This window comes from Polypterus senegalus, chromosome 15 (genome assembly GCF_016835505.1).
Source record: "Polypterus senegalus isolate Bchr_013 chromosome 15, ASM1683550v1, whole genome shotgun sequence".
In the NCBI taxonomy this organism is placed as follows: domain Eukaryota; kingdom Metazoa; phylum Chordata; class Cladistia; order Polypteriformes; family Polypteridae; genus Polypterus; species Polypterus senegalus.
The window spans coordinates 66,039,412-66,062,062 of record NC_053168.1 but is presented as its reverse complement, the minus strand read 5'-3'; the positions used below and the strand labels follow the sequence as shown (position 1 = coordinate 66,062,062).

Genomic DNA, 22,651 nt, shown 5'->3' with positions numbered 1-22,651 from the left:
AAATAACATTTCTCGACTGCATAATATCGCAAATATATTTTGAAAGTTTTGCATAACAGTGATAACCCCAATCTCTGTTTGTTTTAGGCAATGTAGGAGGGAATCGAAAGAAATTAAAAGGAAAAAAATTCCGACCTCGTTCAAACTCAACTGAGTAAGTATATATGAAAAATATTTAAATCATAAAAGAAGGAAAATAGGTTCTTTACTGTAGATGAGATCATGTAAGTGTATTGATTTTTTTTTTCCGGTCCTCCAGCACTACTTAGCAGGTTTATATTTGGTAGTACATTATGCACACTTTTTGCTGACAATAAAGAACAACTATATTCTTAAAATCAGTTTTAAAATGAAAACATTCTACTCTTTAAAGCTTAAAAGGTTTGATTACCAGTAATAAAAAGGTTAATTATCAGGTATTGTTCTTTGAAGCTATTTCAGGGTATTAAATGATACAGTAGAGACTTTGTATTACTCTTTTTGATTTAATACAAGAATCATTTTTTTAGGTAGCCATAGCAATACATATTATTGACAGACTCGTCTACAAATATATGAAAATATATTTAGTATTCTATTTTAACTTATAATGTGCATAAGAGTTTTGAGAAATAACCGGAGACCATTTAGACCTTCAAGGTCACTTGGTTAGCCAATAGCTAAGATGTTCTAGTATGTCATCCAAATACTACTAAAAAGCTGTCAAAGTTTCTCCTTCAACCTCATGACTTGGTAGTTTGTACCAGATTGCAAGCACAATTTTGGTGAAAATGTTACCGTGTTTCCCCGAAAATAAGACCAGGTCTTATATTCATTTTTACTCCAAAAGATGCACTAGGGCTTATTTTCAGGGGATATCTTATATTTATTCATGTACAACAATATTCTTCTGGATTATCATCATAACTCTCTACATTCAAATCCTGAATTCCAGCCTGAATTTCTTTCTACCACAGCCGCTTTTAGGATTCTACAGGATCGATGTGTGTGCTTTGATGTTTGATGAATGGTTCGATGTGGTGAAGCAAAATGCCGAAATACAAATGCATTTGTGGTGCTTTTATAGTCAAGCGTCGCATATTCCCCAAACTAATGACACGATACATTTTAAAAGTCTCACATACCATCTTCTGTGCCGTTTTTTTTTTTTTTTTTGCACCTTATACCATCAGAATGTACGGCAACGTATTTGAGTCACAAAGAAAAATAATAAGGACATAATGAAAATGTCTATTTTGTGATTAAAGTGGAAATTTCGGCTTTAAGCGCGAAATGTCTTTTTTAACCTCGTAGTTTATTTTATCATTAAAGTAGAACGTCGTAAACGTCATCTTAAAACCGACCCAGTTGTTTATTGCTACGCGCTTCTGGTTTTTCCTCCTGACCTGACAGCAGTGGCAAGCAGCAATAAATCGCCACACAGAATACATTAAAGTGATGATATTCCAGCTCTATGCACATTTAGAATTCTTAGATTTATACTTAATATCACTTAAATGATGAAATGCATTAAAATGTGTATGTTACATTACAGATAAATCATTAACTTTGTTTAAATAATGAATACTGTTAATAGCTACACATATGGGGGTGGCACTGTAGCACTGCTGTCTCGCAGGGAGTCACGTCCCTTGTGATCCCTGCCTGGAGTTTGCTCGTTTTCCTGTTGTGTTTCCACAGTGTGCTCGGTTTTCCATCCAATTACACAAAGGTTTGGGGATTTGGTGAAGTTATAATGACGCCAGTGTGATTGTGTTCACCTTGCAATGAGGTGATGCCCCATTCAGGGATTTTGTTTCTGTCTTTTGCCGATGCTGCTGGAAAGGGCGCATCCCCGAATTGATGGATGTAATCATTAAACATCATTTTCAGAGATATTGTGGCAAGGTGTCCTCGGAATTTAATGGATGTTTCAGGCACACGCGTCGCATCACGTGGCGCCTTACTTTTCAGCTGACGATCTTGACTAGGGCTTATTTTTGGAGTAGGGCTTATTATATTACAGAGCAGCCTGAAAATCATGTTACGGCTTATTTTTGGAGTAGGTATTATTTTCGGGGAAACACGGTAAACAGTAGTATGACGTTCTGAAATCTATTATGACAAACAATAAAAAAATAATATATATTTTATAATATACTATTAATACTGTACAGTAGCAGAGTGAAATTGGTTTCAGAAATATCTGTGTGTTAGCAGAATCTCTGCCGAGCAATTTGATAATATCTTAAAATAATTTGTATTATCTTTATTCACATATTGAGGCATTTTCATTTTTTAAATTATTCTTCAATATTATTCCTAAATACTTCTCAAATAAGTATTCAAATTGTTATAGTTTTAACAATTTTAAACACAAATACAACCCAGATGTGTTAATCGCATAAATTATAAGAGATGATTTTATGAAAACTGTACCATAATGAACATATGGCAACAGAAGATGTACCAGGTGTTATAAATGCAAAGTATCACAAAACATATTTGATACTCCAGTACAAATACTTGGCCTAATAATAAAATTAATCCTTCAAGAGACCAATATGCTTTAATACCAATGCAAAGCAATAAAGTGTTTATCATTTATTTATAAATTATTTGTTATGTGTTATATATGAAGTGTTAAGAAAAATTATAACATGGCAGAAGAAAAATTCTATTGCCATTCAATTTATTGGAGCTCTTGTTCTTCATAAATTAGGAGCCCACTTGATCAAAAAATGTATTTAAGAAAAACAGTTAGAGACTAGAATGTTTTTGAAGTTTCACAATATTCCCTATATTTACCACCAAGGTGTCACTGAAGCCTATATTTAAAATTAAGAGTAATGCCATTGAAGAGGCAGTTACTGATTACTGACACTGATGTTTACATCCTTTTTACTCCAACTTGCTAGAGAATCTCATAAGCCCTTTCTTTGAGCAGGTTTTGATTTAGGAAGAGGAGTCATTTATAGGCTTAAAAATAATGCACAATGAAAAATAAATCGGAACAGGAGAAAAAACGAATGACAGAAATGAGGAATGTTTGATTCTGTAGTTAATGTTTGTTATATATTGTACACATAAAATGCTCATTTATTTTGAAGATTCAGTTGATTAGACTAGTTGTCATACTACAGTATTGTTAATACTATTTGACCTGTTTTGTGATTAGTGCAAGATGTTTATGTATTTGAACCATTATGATGTTATTGCAGTAGAATCTTCAGCTACTGTAAGTGATACTTAATGTAATTTTAATATTCTTAATTACTAATCCTGAAGTAAATATGGTGTTTGACTAGTATCTTAAATGCTTCTTAACTACAAGGTACTGTACAAAGGGAACAGTCTCATGCAAAATTGTTCTTCAGTTATATGCCCACTAGAACAAGAAGCTTGACAAGCACAAAGCATTTTTGAGAAGCATATTAAACCACAAATTATAAAATAGGGTAATTCATCATTGAATAACTTTTATAATGTACATCTACACTAAAATGTGTATTTTACATTAGCTAAACTGATTATTTAGCTCAGCATTTATGCACACTTCTGTTGGCTTTGTTCAACCACTCTGCCTTTCTTAATGCTAACAGATTAAAATATTCTCTGCACTTTAGACCTTTCCTTAACAACATTTCACAGTCAACAGACTGTATTTAATATATAAATATGGTGAGCTGATTTTATCCCCACTGATGTTAAAGGATAAGTTTGGTATTTTCAGAGACAAAGTTATTCCTTCATGGCAACATGAAGTTACGTTCCAAACTGAAGCATATTACATATAAAAGGCATTACTAGGCTTGTGCTAGCGTAACAGAGGTGAAAGGTACCAGAGTCCCATTATTAAGATAAGCCAAAAATGTTATTGAGTATTAATCCATGTCTTGAGATTACATACATATTACAAAACTGTGCATTTATGTTGTTTCAAAAAGGAAAAAGAAGCAAAAAGATGGGGATATGGAGGAATGAAATTGGCCACTTTACACTGAATGGATTCTGTACTTATTACAAATCAGCATATCCATATTGTTTGAAGAAGGGAAACAAGCAAAAAAATGAAAAGACAGCTGAATGGAATTTTGCCACTCAGGTGCTCTGTGGCTCCATGTACGCCCAGCTGCTTTGATTCTTTGGCTGCTCATGCAAGCTGCCTGACTCCACCTCACTATGCTCACCTGGGGTATGAGGCAACCCATATACCATTCTTTCCGCCCAGCTCTGTTAGCCATCTCAAGGCTGGGGTCTACATCTAAGATGCATCATTGGCCATGCATCTGGACCAATGGACTCCAGCAGTGTGTCCAAAGTGCTCTCTAAGTGCTGTGTCTGAACATCTGTCTGTTGTTATAAGCCACGGCAGCATACAAATTACAAAATAATAATTACAAAAGCAAAAGTAAGATTATAACCAGAATATAGCTCGACCCTGGGGACGTGTTGGGGTTGTCATAACTCCACCTGCAACAAAGGCTGTAAGCAGACAAGCAAACAGGAAATCCAAGAATCTGTGATAAAATAATTATTTTTAGTTTCCTTTCTTTATCACAAAGATGCCTTGTAAATGCAGAAGGCGTCTTTTCTTAAATCAGAACCATTGCTTCTTTAAAGTGGATGTATCTGTTAAGTTTTAAGACTTTTTATTTCACCTATGGATGCTGGTAAACCCGCAAAGCCAAGAACAGGAAAGGTATTTTTAAAATGTATGAAAAACAACTCACTTTAGAACACAATTGTGTGTGACAAATTAATATATTGATTGTATATATATTATGATGATAATAATAATAATAATAATAATGATAATGATAATCATTATGTAATGATTGCAAGGAAATAACTTCAACTTGGAAAATACTGAACTTATCCTTTAATGTTTTTTCTCTTTCAGTTTAATGAATACCTAACATGAGCTGTACTGTATTTTTAAAACATTTAAAAAATGCTGAGCATCACAATTCATACAAACATTGTAACCTAATAGCCAAGACGCTACACTTCCAACTCCAAAGGTTTTAATTATTAAAATTGTAGGTATGACGTATCCTAATCTTGTAAGTTTCTTTGAGTAAAGGGGTCATCAAAATCTAGAATAATATTAAAAATATAGTGAAATTGCTTCCACTGAAGAAAAACAATTTCACAAATGCCAAAAAACAACGCCATCAATCTTTCCTAAACAGGCAAGTTGAAAGAGTCAAAATCAGTATTTCTTACTAAACAATTAAGACTTTTCTTATATAATCCTAAAAAATTACACTGGCATTGTATACTAACTTCTGAAGAGAATAAAATGAAAACACTATTGTTATTACATCATTTTAATCAGAATAGCCATGAAGACTGACAGCAACAGTACTTAGCTTTTTAATGCTTGTTTTAGTGACTCTATCTGAATATCAGTACTCTTTTATAAATTGTGTGCACTATGACATCTATTTCTCCTTCTGCTTTCTTTGTACTCACCATTGCTTTCTGCAGGTATTTAAACCCATGGTTCAAAAGAGAATATAATGTAGCTAAATGGGTAGAAGATGTGAATAAAAACACTGAAGGACCGTTCATTAGGTATTTTGAATGAAGATTATATATAAAGTATATGTCTATCTGTGTTCTTTTTTTAATGAACAGTCGCTGTGCATATACTAATATAAATGGACCTCCTGTCTTGTATAATCATACAAGGTGCTGGGCTCTATCATCTCTGTACTGCTAGGAGTTTGCTGAGCTTCATGTCTGCCAAATGTTAAAGTGCTTCCCCTTTTATTACCTTTTTGGAAAAAGTTACATGCATGTGCCTTCAAAACTTCTCTTTGTTTTCTACCATAAAAATTCCAGAATACTAACAATGTAAACATATGCAGCTAAGCAGCAATGAGAATACTAACTTCAAATATATTAACATTTTACTGAGTTTTTTCAAAGTAAAAATAGTGTTACATTTGTCCAGTGGTTACACAATACTTGTTATAGATCCATAATAATACTAACATCTCTTGTGTAACAACAATAACAGCATTTTTCATGTAATGTTTTGGTGTGGCCATTAATATAGTGATTTGAAATAATATATCAGTTTTGGTCAACCCTGTCAATAAAATTAATGAAACAAATAATACAAATCAGTTAAATCTGCAGTATATCTGTGTATTCAAGCTTCTCATCGAAACTAATATTTAAATTTTAGATTAAGACAAGAAAAGCAAGGTACTGGTGGGTCAGTCTTATGTTCTTATTAAGACATTGTCAACATTATTGGAATCATTCATTCTGTTAGGGCATCATATTCCAGTAAGAGTGTATCTTCTCCACAATTTAGTCATGGTAGGATATCATGGTAATAGAAGAAACTGAGCAAAAACTGCCATTTCTGATTCTTACTGTTGATTTTCGTGCCATTTATACTCAGTATCATTTCTGAGATCTATACTTATGCCTGAAGTTTTGTTGCAAGGTGATCATGATTTTAGATATTATAGAGATTTCCTGCATAAAAAGTGTCATGAATTCAGATCATAAAACAATGTGGTTTAACAAGTCACCAGATATTCTTGTCTACAAATATAAATTGATCATTTTCATTTAATAATTTGTGTTACCTCCTTTAGTCACATTAACTAATACTAATTCATTCGCTGACATCTGGCTGGAGGGATTTTTCCCAGCTCCTCTTTAAAAAAACTCTGACATGAACAGCCCTCTTCATGTATTGCTACAGCATTTCAATTGGATTCGGGCCAGGAATTTTGCTTGACCACTCCAGAACACAGAACCTCTTCTTCCTAGACTTGAAATGTTTAGGACAGGGATCTCCAACACCCAGCTCGCAATCCCTTTCCAAGTAGCTCGCCAAAGGGTTAATGAATACTACATAAATTTGAAAACTTGATTAGTCAAATTAGGGGTGGGCATTCTTTCCAAAAAATCATATCACAATCCACAATCTGAATTGAATTCTATCTTTTCAATGTGGCATACACTTAAGAGAATATCCGGACTCAAACTCATCAAGACCTAAGTAATACTTTATTTTAAATATCAAACAAAGTTGAATTCCATTGTTCTCTCATTCGCTAGCTAAGGAACACTCCCTCTCAGCCTGCTGCCTTTAACTTGGATTCACACAAGTAAATCGGTACAGCAAGCGAAATACGATACATAGCGAAATGAGAGAAGTCGCAAAATCAACCGGAATGTTCAAGCAAATTATAGAAAAAAACCCCGATCTAAATCCATTAAGTAGTCCTCTTGTGAAAAGCAGACAGACATAAGACAGAGAGACATTGGATTTTATATATTATATATTAGTAAACATTCAAAATAATGTGCATTTAAAGTCTCAACCGCATTTCTGGAGCTTAGTAGAGCCAGATAACTATAAGAATCTTCACCAAGCAGCTCTGAAAATGTCTGCTTTGTTTGGGTCTCCATACCTCTGTGAGTCTGCCTTTTCTGAGATGAATGTCATGAAATCAAAGTTCAGAAGAAGGCTGACAGATGAACATTTAAATTACCCCATAAGAGTGAACCTAAGTGGCTCCACTCCACCGTTCACCTCTCTTGTTGACTCCATGCAGTGCCAGTCATCTGACTAACTAAAAAACACATCACACATGGAACTGGACATGTGAATAAAGTGAAACAGTGACATGTAACAAAATGACAAATGAATAAGTAATATCTGTGTATTTGTAATTGCATTGTTTTGTTTTGACAGCATTCATGTTTTAATTCAATAGTGTAAGATACACTAGAAAATGCATACAGACATACAGAATGCACTTGCAGGTAAACTAAATATTTTTTGTGGTGTTTTAATGCAAAATGTGAGTTGTGGACACCAACATTTTGCAAATGTTCAGGCAAAAAAGCTTATTCAGTTTGTTTGGGTTGAAATAAGCTATCAGAATAAACGTTAGAAAACATGAGTAGCTCTCGGCCATTTTCATTTTGTAAAAGTAGCTCTCAGGGGAAAAAAGGTTGGAGACCCCAGGTTTAGGATCATTGTCTAATCGAAAAATCCACTTTGCGACCAGTTTGACTTATCAAATTGATGGGCCAACACTCATTCTAGGAATTTCCATTTTCTCAAAATGCCACACTACCTACCATTAACAGAACCTTATCTCTATTTTAAAGCAGGGTGTTGAGAGCTTCCTTTTATGGTGCTGTTTTTCTTACTCTGTCCCTGAGCAGCCTGACACCACTGAGAGACTCTGGTATTAGATCAATTTGGAGTTCATCTGTCTAGAGAATAGACTACCAGAACTCTTCAGCCATATCCCAGATAGACGTTTTTATTCTTTTTCCACAAAAGAGGCTTTTTCCTGATGACCCTTATATAGATTATAGTTCCTTTTAGGGTTCCACTAATTGCTGATCTGTGCACCACTACCCTGGAGGCAGCTAAGGAGGCGTATTGACCTCTGAAAGTTAATTTACAATGACTTCTCTCTATGGCTCTGGCTGGAATTTGAGGAGGATGTCCACTACTCAGCAAGGTTGCCATTGCCCACCACTTACTGTATATACTATTAACCTAACAGTGGATTTACTGAGACTGAATTTTTAATTGCAGTTATAGTCTGGTCCATATTGATGAACATCCACTACTTTTTTTCCTTTATTATACTGTTTTTCCTTAGTTCAAGACATGTTGTTTGACATGTGTGAAAATATAAAAAAATGTTACAAATAGGGGAAGGCCGTTCACAGACAAGACTGCCTATTACTTATATTATCCAATTTTTTTTTTCAAAACTTTGATGTTGTTTTCGTGCATGACTTGGACGGTTGTTTACAGTGACCACTTGTGTGATGAAGTGATTCCATTTTTCTCTCTCTTAAATGCACTTTTGCCTCATCTCTACCCGAGAGTCAGACTCAGTAAGCTTGATGCTCCACAGCCACAGTGGTCTTCATACTGGGCAGCTGTAAGCATTTTCTCTTTCTTTTCAGTTTGGGAAAGATAACTAGTGTCATATTGAAGAAATAACTCAATATATCCATATTCCTGCGATATTGTTATCTAAAATTGCATTTGCCAATGCATTCACTGGTCAATTAGTTTAGGTAATAACCATTTAACGTATTTTAGACTTGTGTATAAAGGTGTCTCACTATTATTCATTGAATACTTTATTGTCAATTTAAAGCTCAGGAGGAAACGGATTGTGTCTTAATTCAAGGTAATTTTCTTCTTGACTATGCCAGGCACCTTCTGCAGGGATTGTGTTTTTGCAACATGTGAGTTTGTCATTGAAACTGTCCAGGTCTTGGTGAGCTTTCAGATTTGTGTTTAGTTTAGTTTTCCAGCCCTAAACTGCATGGAAAAAGCTGGACTTGTTACTGTAAAACAACCAAGTCTAAGTCATAAATGATAATAGTTTAATTAAAAAAGTGTTTTCTTTCATGACAGCAAAGACATTCATCCCTCCAGCCTATATAGATTAACAAGAAACTGAAACAGGGCAAGGGTCACATATAAGATAGCAGAAATGCATCTGGTTTTGGATTTCAAATTGTGAAAAAAATAGTTTTGTGGAAAATCCAGATGATCACAAAGCCTTATTTTTTAAAGTGTTTTCACAGTTACAGTAATATTTATGCTTGATATTTATCCACAAGAGAAAGAAAGACATTTAGTGAAGGTGGTCTTTGTTCTACTGGCTTTTAACTAGGATGACTTAATTGTCTGCATTTTGAGAAAAAAAAAAAAACATTCTTATTACTTATATAAATGCACTTGACTTTTAACATGGGACTGGTGTTTCTTGCCTTGTATAATGAAAAAACAACAACAACAATACTGCTGAGTATTTCATTGCAAGTTTCTTCAGTGGTATTGGCAGGTTATTGCTTAGCTTGGTCTAAAACTGTTATTCATGACAATCAGCTCTTTGACATAATGTGAAATGGCGGTGACTTGTCTAAACATTAATGTTCAGTGTTGCTGACATATTCATTCTAATATATCCATCCATCCATTATCCAACCCGCTATATCCTAACTACAGGGTCACGGGGGTCTGCCAGAGCCAATCCCAGCCAAAACAGGGTGCAAGGCAGGAAACAAACCCCGGGCAGGGCGCCAGTCCACTGCAGGGCACACACATCCACACACCACTAGGGACAATTTAGAATCGCCAATGCACCTAACCTGCATGTCTTTGGACTGTGGGAGGAAACCCCCACAGACACGGGGAGAACATGCAAACTCCACGCAGGGAGGACCCGGGAAGCGAACCCGAGTTTCCTAACTGCGAGGCAACAGTGCTACCCACTGCACCACCATGCCGCCCTATTATAATATAACATCACCTCAAGAGAAACATGACAAAGGGTGCTTCGTGGCAGACTCTGAATTTTACAGCACTATTGAATGATGATGTTAATGTATGTTACAAAGTTAATCATTGCTAGTTAGTATCTTGTCCCATCAATCACCTTAACAGTGATTCTAAAATATGCTGATACAACTTATTTCAATATGCCCACCAGAGATTTAATCCTTATATGAAGTGTTTTGTAAACATTTCCTTGATATACTTTCATTAAATTGACACACATTTCATGCTAGGTTTCCTGCTGAAGGCCATCTTTTTAAATATTTAATTTTCTTGATACTGTTAATACAGCTTTTTAAAGCAAAACAGGCTGCACACAGTTGGACTAACAGGACACAGCCAGAGCCCCTGTATTACAAATTAAATGTCAGCAACTTGCTTAAGACACGGTATTACAAATTCATGCTTTCTTGGCTGATTAAAAAGAAAGGAGGGAAAGAAATAGCATAATGTACAATACATGGGTACTTAATAGCAATAATACAATTTAAACTTTATGTAATGCACAAAATGAATATAATATTGTGTTTCTATAAATTCTCATTGATGAAGCACAGGAAGCTAAAGAACATTTGAACAATTAGTGACTGAGTTACAATTTCTTGCAAAAGATTTTAATTAGGCACACAATGAGGAGATAGGGGCGATACTGATGAGACAGACTGCCATTTTGTTTGAGCTAATGCCAGCACAAATTCTAAAGGAAAACTATCAGTATTGCTAAAGCTATCCTGGGCTATTGTTAACTTCTAATCCACCATTCAAAACAGTCTTATATAGTTAACACCCCATAATGACAGGGTGGAGAGAGTGTTAACAGACTTTGTGCATGTATGACTTGCTGTGTGGGCATCACAGACATGGTGCCTGCTATGGTAAATTTTGCCATATTCTCAAGGGGATAAAACATCATTCTTCAGCCTGATTCTATCTACACTTTATTTCCATTTTGCATGAGCCTACCTCTGTCCCAAAAAATTAAATACATGTTGCATGATTTTGATGTTATGTTCATCATTAATTGATTTGTTACTCCAGAGTCATAAAAAGCATGATTTCATATTCACGATTGTAAATATTGTAATTGTGTCATAAGAAAACCCGAAAATAATTCATCAGTGTACCACATTGCCCATTCTTAGTACCTGGGATTTGCTCCTACTTTGACTGGAAATATTTTTGAAAGTTGGAAGAATCTGAAAGGCTGCAGGTTTTTGTTCCAACCACCTTCTGTTTTTAGTTGGACTCCTAGCCCAATTAAGCGAGCTGTTATTTCCCAGTTTCTGTGTTTTGGAGCCAATGGAGAAATAACAAAACTAAGTTTGGTAAATTTTTATTAAAATGTACTAAACACTTATAAGGGGATAGTTTTTTAACAATTTTCAACCTGATTTTCATTCTGCTTTTCCATGTGTTCCGATTGTTTCATTTATTACCTACTAATTAGTGGGTCTGACACTCAAGTTATTGCAGCCTTTCATCATTCAGTGTTGTTTACCTGGCTGTCAGTTCTGTTTGTTTTAATTATTATTATTAGGATACAATGAAGGGTGCAAACTGCACAAAAAAATAACAAAACAATAGGACAACAACAAAAGAGGGGTAAGCGTTTAAAGCAAAAGTAGAAGTATTTCAAAATGTCTTATAAATGTAAAAATCATACTGCTGTACTTTTCTAAACACAGAATAAGAGAAGGGAAAAAAGGCCATCTAAATAAATGAGATCAATTATTATCACTAATTATGAATGTGGCTGGAATAAAAACCTGCAGCCACAGTGGGTCCTTAGGACCAAGTTTAGGAACCACTGCTCTAACTGATACAGCCTGCTGAAATTGTTTTCATGATTAATACCTACACAGATCTTTTCAAAAGGTTATACAGTAATCCCTCCTCGATCGCGGGGGTTGCGTTCCAGAACCCCCTGCGATAGATAAAAATCCGTGAAGTAGAAACCATATGTTTGTATGGTTATTTTTATATATTTTAAGCCCTTATAAACTCTCCCACCCTGTTAACATTATTAGAGCCCTCTAGACATGAAATAACACCCTTTAGTCAAAAGTTTAAACTGTGCTCCATGACAAGACAGAGATGACAGTTCTTTCTCACAATTAGAAGAATGCAAATATATCTTCCTCTTCAAAGAATGCGTGTCAGGAGCAGAGAATGTCAGAGAGAGAGCGTGAGAGAAATGCAAACAATCAAAAAATCAATACGTGCTTTTAAGTATGCCGAAGCACCGCGATAAAGCGGCATTTTGTAGAGGAGCGTCCGAATCCTCTAGGCAAACAGCCCCTCTCCTCACACCCCCTCCGTCAGGCGCAGAGAATGTAAACTGTTGACTAGTAGAAGGCTTTTCACTTTATATTATGGGGTAGGTTATGGTTATGCAAATGGTTGTGTGAAAACAGGATTCCCTCACAGCTGTTGCATGCCATGGACTTGTATGTGCAATACTTGTTTGTATGGGACATTATTGACTCTGTGAACCTGTTAGTAGCAGCGCTCCTGTAAATGTCTGCCTTAGCTTCCCTTATGTTTATTCTTACAGACAGGAGACAAAGGCACAGCCTAGGCAAGTACAGCATCTCTAATGTTTACAAATGATTTTGCCCTTTTGGCCTGCTATGACTGACCTGATGCATGCACTGAAGTGAGCAGCAATCTCGTATAATGCATTAGAAATGAGAATCAGCACTTTGAAATATAAGTTGATGGTTGTTTAGTGAAAAAGAATGGCTGACTCCCCTAGGATAATTGTGGACCAAATAGATGTGTTTAAATATTCTGTTCTCCTGTTTTTAAGGGTAATAACGGTGGATTGCTGAAGGTTTGGATGTATTGCAACGTATCGCTGAAATGGAAGCTCTTGAACAAAACTATTTATGTCTGTCTAATTCACTTCTCCAACTATCAAATAGTTGATTGATAATGACCCAATTAATATAAATAAAATACTTCCATAAAGTTGTGAGATATTATTTTTACTTTATAAAGTTAAGAACCCATCAACCTAGAACATAGGTTCCCAACCTTTTTTGGGTCAGAGCCCACTTTTTCAAAGAGTGATTCGATAGTACCCCCCTTGGGTGAACTGTACTATACTATATATTGAAAAACAAGCACAGATTTTTATTAGAAGATATTAACATTTGGTGTATTGCTCAAAGTATGATTAAAAAATATATATTATTAAAAAAAATGAATATAATATTATTAGTGAGAGGGCTGAATTTGGTGTGATGACTCTAATTTTTCGATGTTTGGTGCCATTTTTGTCATCAGCAATCTTAAATTGCTGCATTCCACTATTGATAATCTGTTTCTTTTCTTTGTTAATAGATTGTTGACCATGCTAAATCATTTCGGATAAATATGATGATGGGAGACTTGTAGATCGTCCAATTCGTGTTGCCATCAGGGAAAAGTAGTGTTTCTTCCTAATGAAGAGGCATATCTGCAGGATTTGTTGTTTGGTGAAAGTGAAATCCACATATGCGAGTGGCAGAGACGTGAAGTGGCTGGCGCGTAGTTTTCCTTTGAATGTGATCTGTAGGTACCGCACTGTAATTTTAGGTTTACACTTGCTCTGAAGGAATTCCAAAACAATCTGGTAGTGATAAAAAACTTCTCATGCATTTATAATAATATTCAATGAACCTGTCAAAACATGCATAGATTTGGTCCTCTGCACATGCGTTAATCTTATAAGGACTTACATGATCTGAGAATGCATGACTTGTGCAAACTTGTAAATATAATGTACTAATACCTACTATTTAATACGGACGGGTTTTTCTTAATGGACATTTAGAATAATTGGTTGAAACATGTGTTCGACGATTTTTAGTATTAATCAAACTTTTCAGAGTGTTCTTGCGAGAGTGTTGCCCAAGGGGGTGGCGGCTGGTCCTAACCACCCCCTTAATATGTCTTGGACCAGAAATGCCCCGTTAGATTTCTTCAGTGCCCATTGGGAACCTTAGACCTAGAAGGACCTCAAAGCAGTGATGTTGCTTCCCCAGATTAAGACAAACTTGTTGTGGCAGTCTGGTCATCTAGTAAGGATACCTTTTTTTTCAGTCAGTTTTTTTATTATGCAAGAAGTCTGAGAACCACCAAGAGCAGGTATTCTTCTCCTTATCATTATACTAGAATGTATTTATAGGTACTTTTAAAGAGTTCTAAATAAGCTTATCGCTTATTAAGTATTTTAAACTAAAATAATGAAGCACGGACAACAACAAAATATCTAGAACTGACAGATATCCAAAACCGATATAATAATCTGACAAAGCCGTAAGTTAATTAATACACCACAAATATACACTGTCTGCACTGGCTTGAGTGAAACAGATTTTGCCTGTTTATTTTCTGCAGTGCAGCTGTTGTACTGTGGTGGTACTCTAGTGTTACAGTGTTGGGTGACAAATTAATTTTCTTTTAAAATGAGATGCTCACTACTAACACATTCTGACACTTTTTGTTGAGATCCTCATCCATAATTTGTTGCCTTCCATCACTTCATGGCTAATCAAGGAAGCAAATTTTAATTTGGAGTTTTTTAACCAAATTAATTTGATTTTTTTTCTTTTTTATAACACTCCTTGAATGAGGATAGGTATGTGCATGACTATGTGATGGATTAGTACCCCATTCAGGATTACTCTTACACCCAAGGTTGGTCAGACTCACCATGACCTAGATGACAGACCTATCAATGAAAGCTACAGCCAGTAGAAGAATCCTAGACAAACTTGCAAAAGGCAAGTTTCTTAGCTGCTTAATCCATGCACTTGTATTTTAATGCTGTTTGTTTTTCAATGACAGACTCATTCAATTATTTATTTAATTACATCACAAGTTTAAAGCTCAGGTTCAACAAAGCAAATATATATCTGAATTTTAAAAGCAATGTCATTTTTTCACTTTAATACTTACTTAATGGTTGCTTGAAATTTGTTGAAATGTTTTATAGTATTAATCTTTTTTGCGTTAGAACCAAGCATCACTTGGGCTGTGAAAACAGTGTTAAAAATGTTAGTTCAGAGTGTCACTTAACGTCTCACATCATGAACAACTTTTAAGAGTACTCTTGTTGTAGGAAAACTGAAGAGGGTCCAGGTGGTCTATCCGACTAAGATTGCAGTGGAGGATGCAATTATCTATCTGTTTCACAAAGGTTATTCTCATCTGGACAAAGCTGGCAGCCCTGTAACGACTAGGATTTTTGATTTCTACAGCGCCTTCAATGCCATCCACCTGTTAAGGGGTAAACTCAGAGATATGCAGGTGGATGAGCCTGTGGTGTCCTGGATAATGGACTGTCTGTCAGGCACTGCAGTTTGTGAAACTCAAGGACTGTGTTTCTGATACGGATGTGAGCAACATTGGAGCACCACAAGAAATAGTCTTGTCTCCTTTTCTCTTTACACCTCCGACTAAAAATATAACACCAGGTCATGTCACTTGCAGAAATTCTCAGATGATTCTGCACTTCTGATGTGCATTGATAAAGGGGATGAGGCAAAGTATACAGTAGGAGTCATGTGGAGAAGTTTGTTTGTTTCTTGGTGCATCTTAACATCAGCAAAACCAAGGAACTGGTCTTAATTGATATTCTAATTTTCCGAGGTACTGGATTTGGGACTTTCATTAATTGTCAGTTATAATCATCAAAATTAAAAGAAATAAACATTGGAAATACATCAGTCTGTGTGTAGTGAATGAATCTAATATACAAGTTTCACTTTTTGAATGGAATTACAGAAATAAATCAGCTTTGTCATGATATTCTAATTTTATGGCCAGCACCTGTATAAGGAAAGGGAGAGCCGGCTCTTTTTCCTTTGGAGACTGTTCTTTTAATGTGGGAAGTGACATCATTCACACCTTCTACATCTTTGTGATGGCCAGTGTGACTTTCTACTCTGTAGTGTGCATTTCAAGAGAGGCCCACCGAATAATCAAGCTGATTAAATGGACAGGCTCAGTTATGGGACACACACTGGACCCCATGTAAGTCATAGCAAAGGAGAGAATTAAAACAAAACTAAGTGCCATTATGAACAAGGCTGCATATCCTCTCTCTAACACAATAACATCAAGGACTTAAAGGCAACAAATTATACAGCAAAACTGTGCCAAGAAACACAACTGGGACTCCTTTATACCAACAGTTATACATCTGCATAATACCTAACTGTAATTGTGACAGCCAAGTCAGAACTTTTCTTTCTTTATTTTCATTCCAGTGCATATTCAGACCAAAGTGTGTGTGCATATGTGTGTGTATTATTTATTGTTTTAATCTAACTACCTATTTATGTATTTATTAATTTAAATGGCTTCTGTAAAAGGCCAAATTCCACTCTGGGGACATATAAAATTCTATCTATCTATCTATCTATCACTAAGGTGCAAATAATATAGAAACCAGCAGTTCTCCATCTAGCTTGTTTCCAATTACATATGGATGTAGTCATCATGCACTATGTGGTTTAACAAAATATTTAAAAGGAAACTAAAGAGAAAAAAGTGAAGCACTGAAAGTTGTTTTAGCCTTCTAATCATTTGGATCATATACTTAAAAAAGGAAACATCTATGATATAAGAATGAGATGACATGGCCGAGTTAAAACAAATCATGAAATTAAGTAAGATCTGTTATTGGCAAGGATTGTTTTCTAATTAAGCAAAAGTCTGAACAAAAACCAGCAGCCCTCCAGGACTGACATTGCTCACCCCTGCTTTAAACAATAGCAAACTGAAAGTGATAAAGGACAGTGAACACCGATACAGTCAACTATGCAGTAGATATTGAATAACTGGGATAGACAGGGATGAGAAAAACGTCTCTGTTACGTCAACAACAGGCAGCAGTATGAGCTGATGATCCATCCAGAGCCAGCCAAAGGGGAGTCTGTAAAAAGGGCGAGTTTTGTTAATGCATCTACTCTACACATTGTTATTCAAACATAAAGCTAAACATATGATGGAAAAGTAGTAGCTTGACAAATGATAAATTTAGCACCTGCGTGATTCAGAGGTTTTTTCATTACAGTGTTTAGGACACAATTTTGTTGACTTGTTTTTAAAAAATGATGGGGATGAGAGACATTTGTGGTGTGTTTATCCATTCCCTACATTGTTAACTTAATATTTTTGCCACTATCAATACACATTCTTTTTACACTGAAAAATGAGAAGCAGTGTTGCTTTCAAACCACCAAATAAAATATACACGGAATCAAGAATTTTCATGGGATTTTAGACATATATATCTGCAAAAATAATTATATGTTTAGTCATGCTAATGAGGTGCATTTACTGTTCCATCAGTAAATGTTAAGATGATGCAAACATTTCGGTTATTAAAATATTAGAAAATAATATATAATAGTGCCCAATGTACACTGTCTTTTGTTAGCAACAATCAAATATCACATCAACATATTCTTGCTGTCAATAAAATTGACCATCACTGTAAGTACGTTTAAAGTATTTAAGATGGTTAAAAGTAACAATCATAATTGTAGAAAGTTACTTTGTACCTTTTTAACACTACAGTGAGCATTACTTTATTTTTGGGATGAGAGGGCAATGCTTCTGTCTAACACTCCTAAATAATGCTCTCTTGCATGCACATGTTAAACTGAGTTGGTCATTCTGAAACTATTATAGTGTGATCCCTTTTAAAATAAACAGCAGTTCTAGAAAATTAAACTCAGTGAAATGCTTTGCCATCATTTTAATATATTACCTCCATGCTTCTGCTTTTTATGTAAAATGTAAAGCAAATCCAGACATTTCACCAGCTGAAGTGACCATGGCAAGAGCTCTTAAAATAGTTGCACGATTCACTATAACAGCTTAAATTTATAGGACAATAGATATTAATTTCCATGTAATATTGTTCATATACATACAGTAATATATCTGGCCTACCCTTACAAAACTAGTACTTTGTTGTCTGTATAGATTTGCTTTGCTTTTTACCCATCTGCATTGCTCTAAATCCCGCTTTACAAATTACTGCTAGACATGTGAAGGGCGCAGATCTGCTCTGCTCTTGCGTGATCAGAGAATCTCCCAACTGCATGCGGTCAATGCTTCTGTTCAGCTCCTAGCTTCATGACTGCCTGTGTCTGTTGCTACGGTGCCTTCTTTTACTTTGTGTTCGTTTGTACTGGGATCAGTGATGTTCTGAGGGTTTGACTCTTGGGAACAAGTACAAGTATTCACTAGCCTGGTCTGTTAAACAAGACATCTCATGTGTACTAAGTGAATCATAAGAGTCGTTTATTTTCCAGACATGCAGATTATTGATGAGAAATTTAAAATCAATTTAATTAGCCTCATATTTTATTCTTATTCAACTGGCAAACTGAATTTAACAACATACTGCAGGGATGTAATAATTCTTTATGACAAACTTCATTTTTTTCATGAGGTGTTATAAAAATTTGGCTATGAGTAGTGACTGTAATGCTCATCTGATTGTCTATATATATATATTGATTTTTTGGGAAGGCTAATCTTATAATGTGTTGTCTAGTGATCTGTCCAGAACCTGCTCTCCCAGAATATCCAAGTGGGCAGTAAAGACAGTAGGTGCCAGAAAACTCATTTCATAATTTCATTTCCTTCTGTTACTTCCAGGCCTTAAACGTATGAAGTATGTTTTTATATTGCTAGAATAACTATTTCTGTGTTAACTTATATCAGCGTTGCTTTCAATTTAATTGTCAATGCATGACTCTGTTTGTTAAATGACATCAAAAAAAGTGAGTTAATTAACCTTAGGTTGTTATTGTTGAGCAGCAGACACCATTGCCTGCATTCAGTGCAATTTAACTCCTAGCTGGGGCGATTATTGCACGGAGTTCCTGTATCCTCCTTCAGTTTTCATGCAGACTTTCTGTGGGAAGCCCCTGGTTTGTTCAACTTCCTAAAGTGAAACTATTGTGTTGTTTGATTGCAAATACTAAACTGACCTGGCATGAGCCTTTGATCCCAGAACTGATTCTTGGTTCGTGCCAATTTTGATTCAACATTGGGAAAAAAATTAGTTTAGCAAATGGAAAAGTTAATGAATTGATTTACAGTCATTAGGTATAGTGAAAAGTCAAGCAAAATGACACCTTTTATTGGCTAACTAAAAAGACTGCAATATGCAAGTTTTTGAGGCAACTCAGGCCCCTTCTTCAGGCAAGATGTAATCATCCTGTGGCAGCCTGAGTTGCCTTGAAAGCTTGCATATTGCAGTCTTTTTAGTTAGCCAATAAAAGGCGTCATTTTGCCATTAATGGCTAACTGGCACCCTAACTGTCATTAGGTGTATAATGTAATGTTGAAAAATATTTAGATTAGGAAATCCTTTTGTGAAAGTTATCCATTACTTGTTAATGGCAAGATGACATTAAAAAATAAAAACAAATAATAACAAAATTGTCTTGATAAGATCAGGACATTCAGCTGAATCTACTGCTCTTCTGCTGTAATTTTGTTTAGCCCTATTTCTCTGGTTTAGCATCAACGGCAAATTTACATTTTTTTTGTCTAGATTGTCTATATAAATTAAAAAGGACAATAGCCCCAAACTCTGATCCTGGAGGAACCTCACTTTTAACATAATTTTAACATGTTGTTTGTTAAATATTTTCGAGATTATGTAAAAGCTAAATTTACCATTTGGACAAAGTACTAGGGTGTTGTACCAAGTTAGCTATTATGAATGTCAAGCAAAATGACACCTTATATTGGCTAACTAAAAAGATTACAATATGCAAGCTTTCAGTCAAGATGTAAATTACCATCTATCAATTATTTTGTTATTTAATTATTCAGATTAAATTTTTTATATGATGAGATTTTTACTAGCTTCCAGTCCTCAAGAATTATTACAGTATATAATGAAATTGAAAATGTACAATGTTTCGAGAAAAAAAATGTAAAATGTAAGCAATAGTTAATTCTGTACCAATGCTAGATGAAAAGCTAAAATTCATATAATAAACCTGCTTCACTGGGAGTAAAGTCAATATTCTGCAGCTATCCAGAGGGAGAGCAGCGAAGAAGAAGCACATTTAAATAGTCCCAGATGCATTGTAAAGAAACAGGTAACATCAGTAGATTTCTAGCAGATACGATGGTCATGAGAAGCTCATTCTGCAATGCGGAAGCAAAGCTTGAGAAGCTTTTTCCAGTTTAGCACATTTGAAAGGAGAATACAGTCCAGGGACCAGAGACTGAGAAATAAATCATTGTATTCTTTTTTTTTTTTTGACCTTAGCGTATTAATTTGCTATAAAAGACACATTAAAACAAGATGCATAAATATATGCAAAAATATCTGTAGTTTACCAAAACCTGAAAACCTTTAAAGGGCCAGAATGTTTTGCAAGGCACTATAGTTATGACTTTAGTGAACTGTTTGGTAAGTGCATTATACCATTGTAAAATCAAGCAAACATTTTAAATGTTGTATTTTCCTTTGTGTTCTACCAACATTAGCTAGGAGTGTCTGTACAGAAATGAAATGGTGAGTGTTATTTCTGCAATGTAATGTCAATCCCGCCTGGTTGTAAGATAACCAAGCATTCTGAATATCCGTCATTTGTATAGTAGTATGAGGAACTACCATTGGTAGCTTGACTAAATACTTTCATTTGGGTTTGTCTGGAAGACACACACACCTTAAATACGGCTCTATTCAACAACGGTGCACACAAAAAGGCGAGCTTCAAAAGGGCGACCTCAATTGCCTTCGGGCTTCAAAAGGGCGACCTCAATTGCCTTAAGAAAGAGCAGAGCCTTACTGAACTGCGTCTTGAACAGCTCATTGCAGGTCGGCCTTGGCATTGCACATAATCTATAGCTTCAAGTGTAACACAACAATGAGTAAGAGCAGAAAACAACAAAATATAGAGAGCTTTAGAAATAGTTCATTAGAAGTTCATGCATTAATTAATTGGATGTTTTAATATTCTTGCTTTCGCCTTTTTATACGTTCAATCATTGCCTTTATCTAATAAATTTTCTGTAATAATTTTGTTGCGTTTGCCTTTATTCGCTGCGCCCAATTGAGGTCGGCCTTTTGAAGCTCACCTTAATTTACGCGCCCTTATTGAAGGATACCCTTAAATACATCACACCTTCACTAATCATGGAGTGATTTAATACTGACATCAAGAGCCACTTCATCTAAATACTCCTATGTTAAGTGCTCTTCAACCAAAAGACATACTTTTACTAGAAATCTGAGTTTGTGTTAAACCTTTATATTTATTTAATTTGGTGTGGGATTATATCTCTCTATATAGCACATGATTTTTCTGTAGATATATTTTCAGAGACTGATTTCGTTAAAAAAAGGAGTTCTGCCCATGCAATTCTAAACAAGCGGAAGGTCATGTGGAAGAGTTAATGATCTGGCAAACATCAAAAGCAAGAAGACAAAAAGAAATGAAGCAAGTTAAATTTACATAAACATTGAGTTACCATTACAGAGCTGGCCATGACTCTCAGAGTTTTCCCTTCACATCTCAAGTTAGTTAGGTAGATCGGCTACTCTGAATTAGTCCAGTGTGCATGTAAGTGGATGTCCTGTCCTCCATGTGACTCCTCCACAGTGCTTCTAGGATGGGCTCCAGCTCCCCAAAATCAGGATAGGCAGGTTTCAAATGTATGGGTGGCTGTTTTTGCATCTACTTCTTAAAGCAATTCCTAAGTTTGATTCAAGGTTATAAGTGAACTTGTGGTCAACAGCCCACATCCTGTAAAATAAACCCCAGAGCTTAATTGCATCACCTTGTTTTAGGTGTCATCATAAGGTGTTTGGATGATGAAGCTTTATGAAAAGTGAGCTTGGTTCTGTATGCTGTCATCAATAGAAAACTGCAGATCTACTGTGGGCCTCTACAAGTTTACTTACGGCATGTAAGAAATACGTCATGTGCCAGGTGGTCTCTTTTTTTTTTTTTTTTGTAAGGAAAAGATTTTTAAAGTGGGAAACACTTTACAATTCAGACTGTGCAGGTGCTCCTGTTAGTCCATTACTGCTTTGTAACACGACCTTAACAAGCACTTTATTTTTATTGGTCACTCGGGTGTTTTAATTTCTGGCGTCTTCAAGCTGTCAGACCTTTGAGTAGATTATATTTTATAGGTACTAACAATAGGTTAACAGAGAGAGAGAGAGAAAACTGATACAGTCCAAGCAACATTTAGCATATCAAACTACAATTTAAGTTTCAATTGACAAATGATGCAGAAACAATTATGATACCTTTCATCTGTTTTATTGTGAAC

The 22,651-nt window shown here is 35.3% G+C and overlaps 1 protein-coding gene across 1 annotated transcript in view; it reads left to right on the top strand.

Annotated features, from left to right (window-relative positions):
• The window catches only part of adam22 (ADAM metallopeptidase domain 22), a 418,045-nt gene that overhangs the window by 386,460 nt on the left and 8,934 nt on the right, over positions 1-22,651 (top strand). Inside the window, exon 29 of the mRNA XM_039737656.1 lies at positions 88-154. Within this exon, the coding sequence (XP_039593590.1) occupies positions 88-154 (67 nt within the window). The remainder of the gene's footprint in view (positions 1-87; positions 155-22,651) is intronic.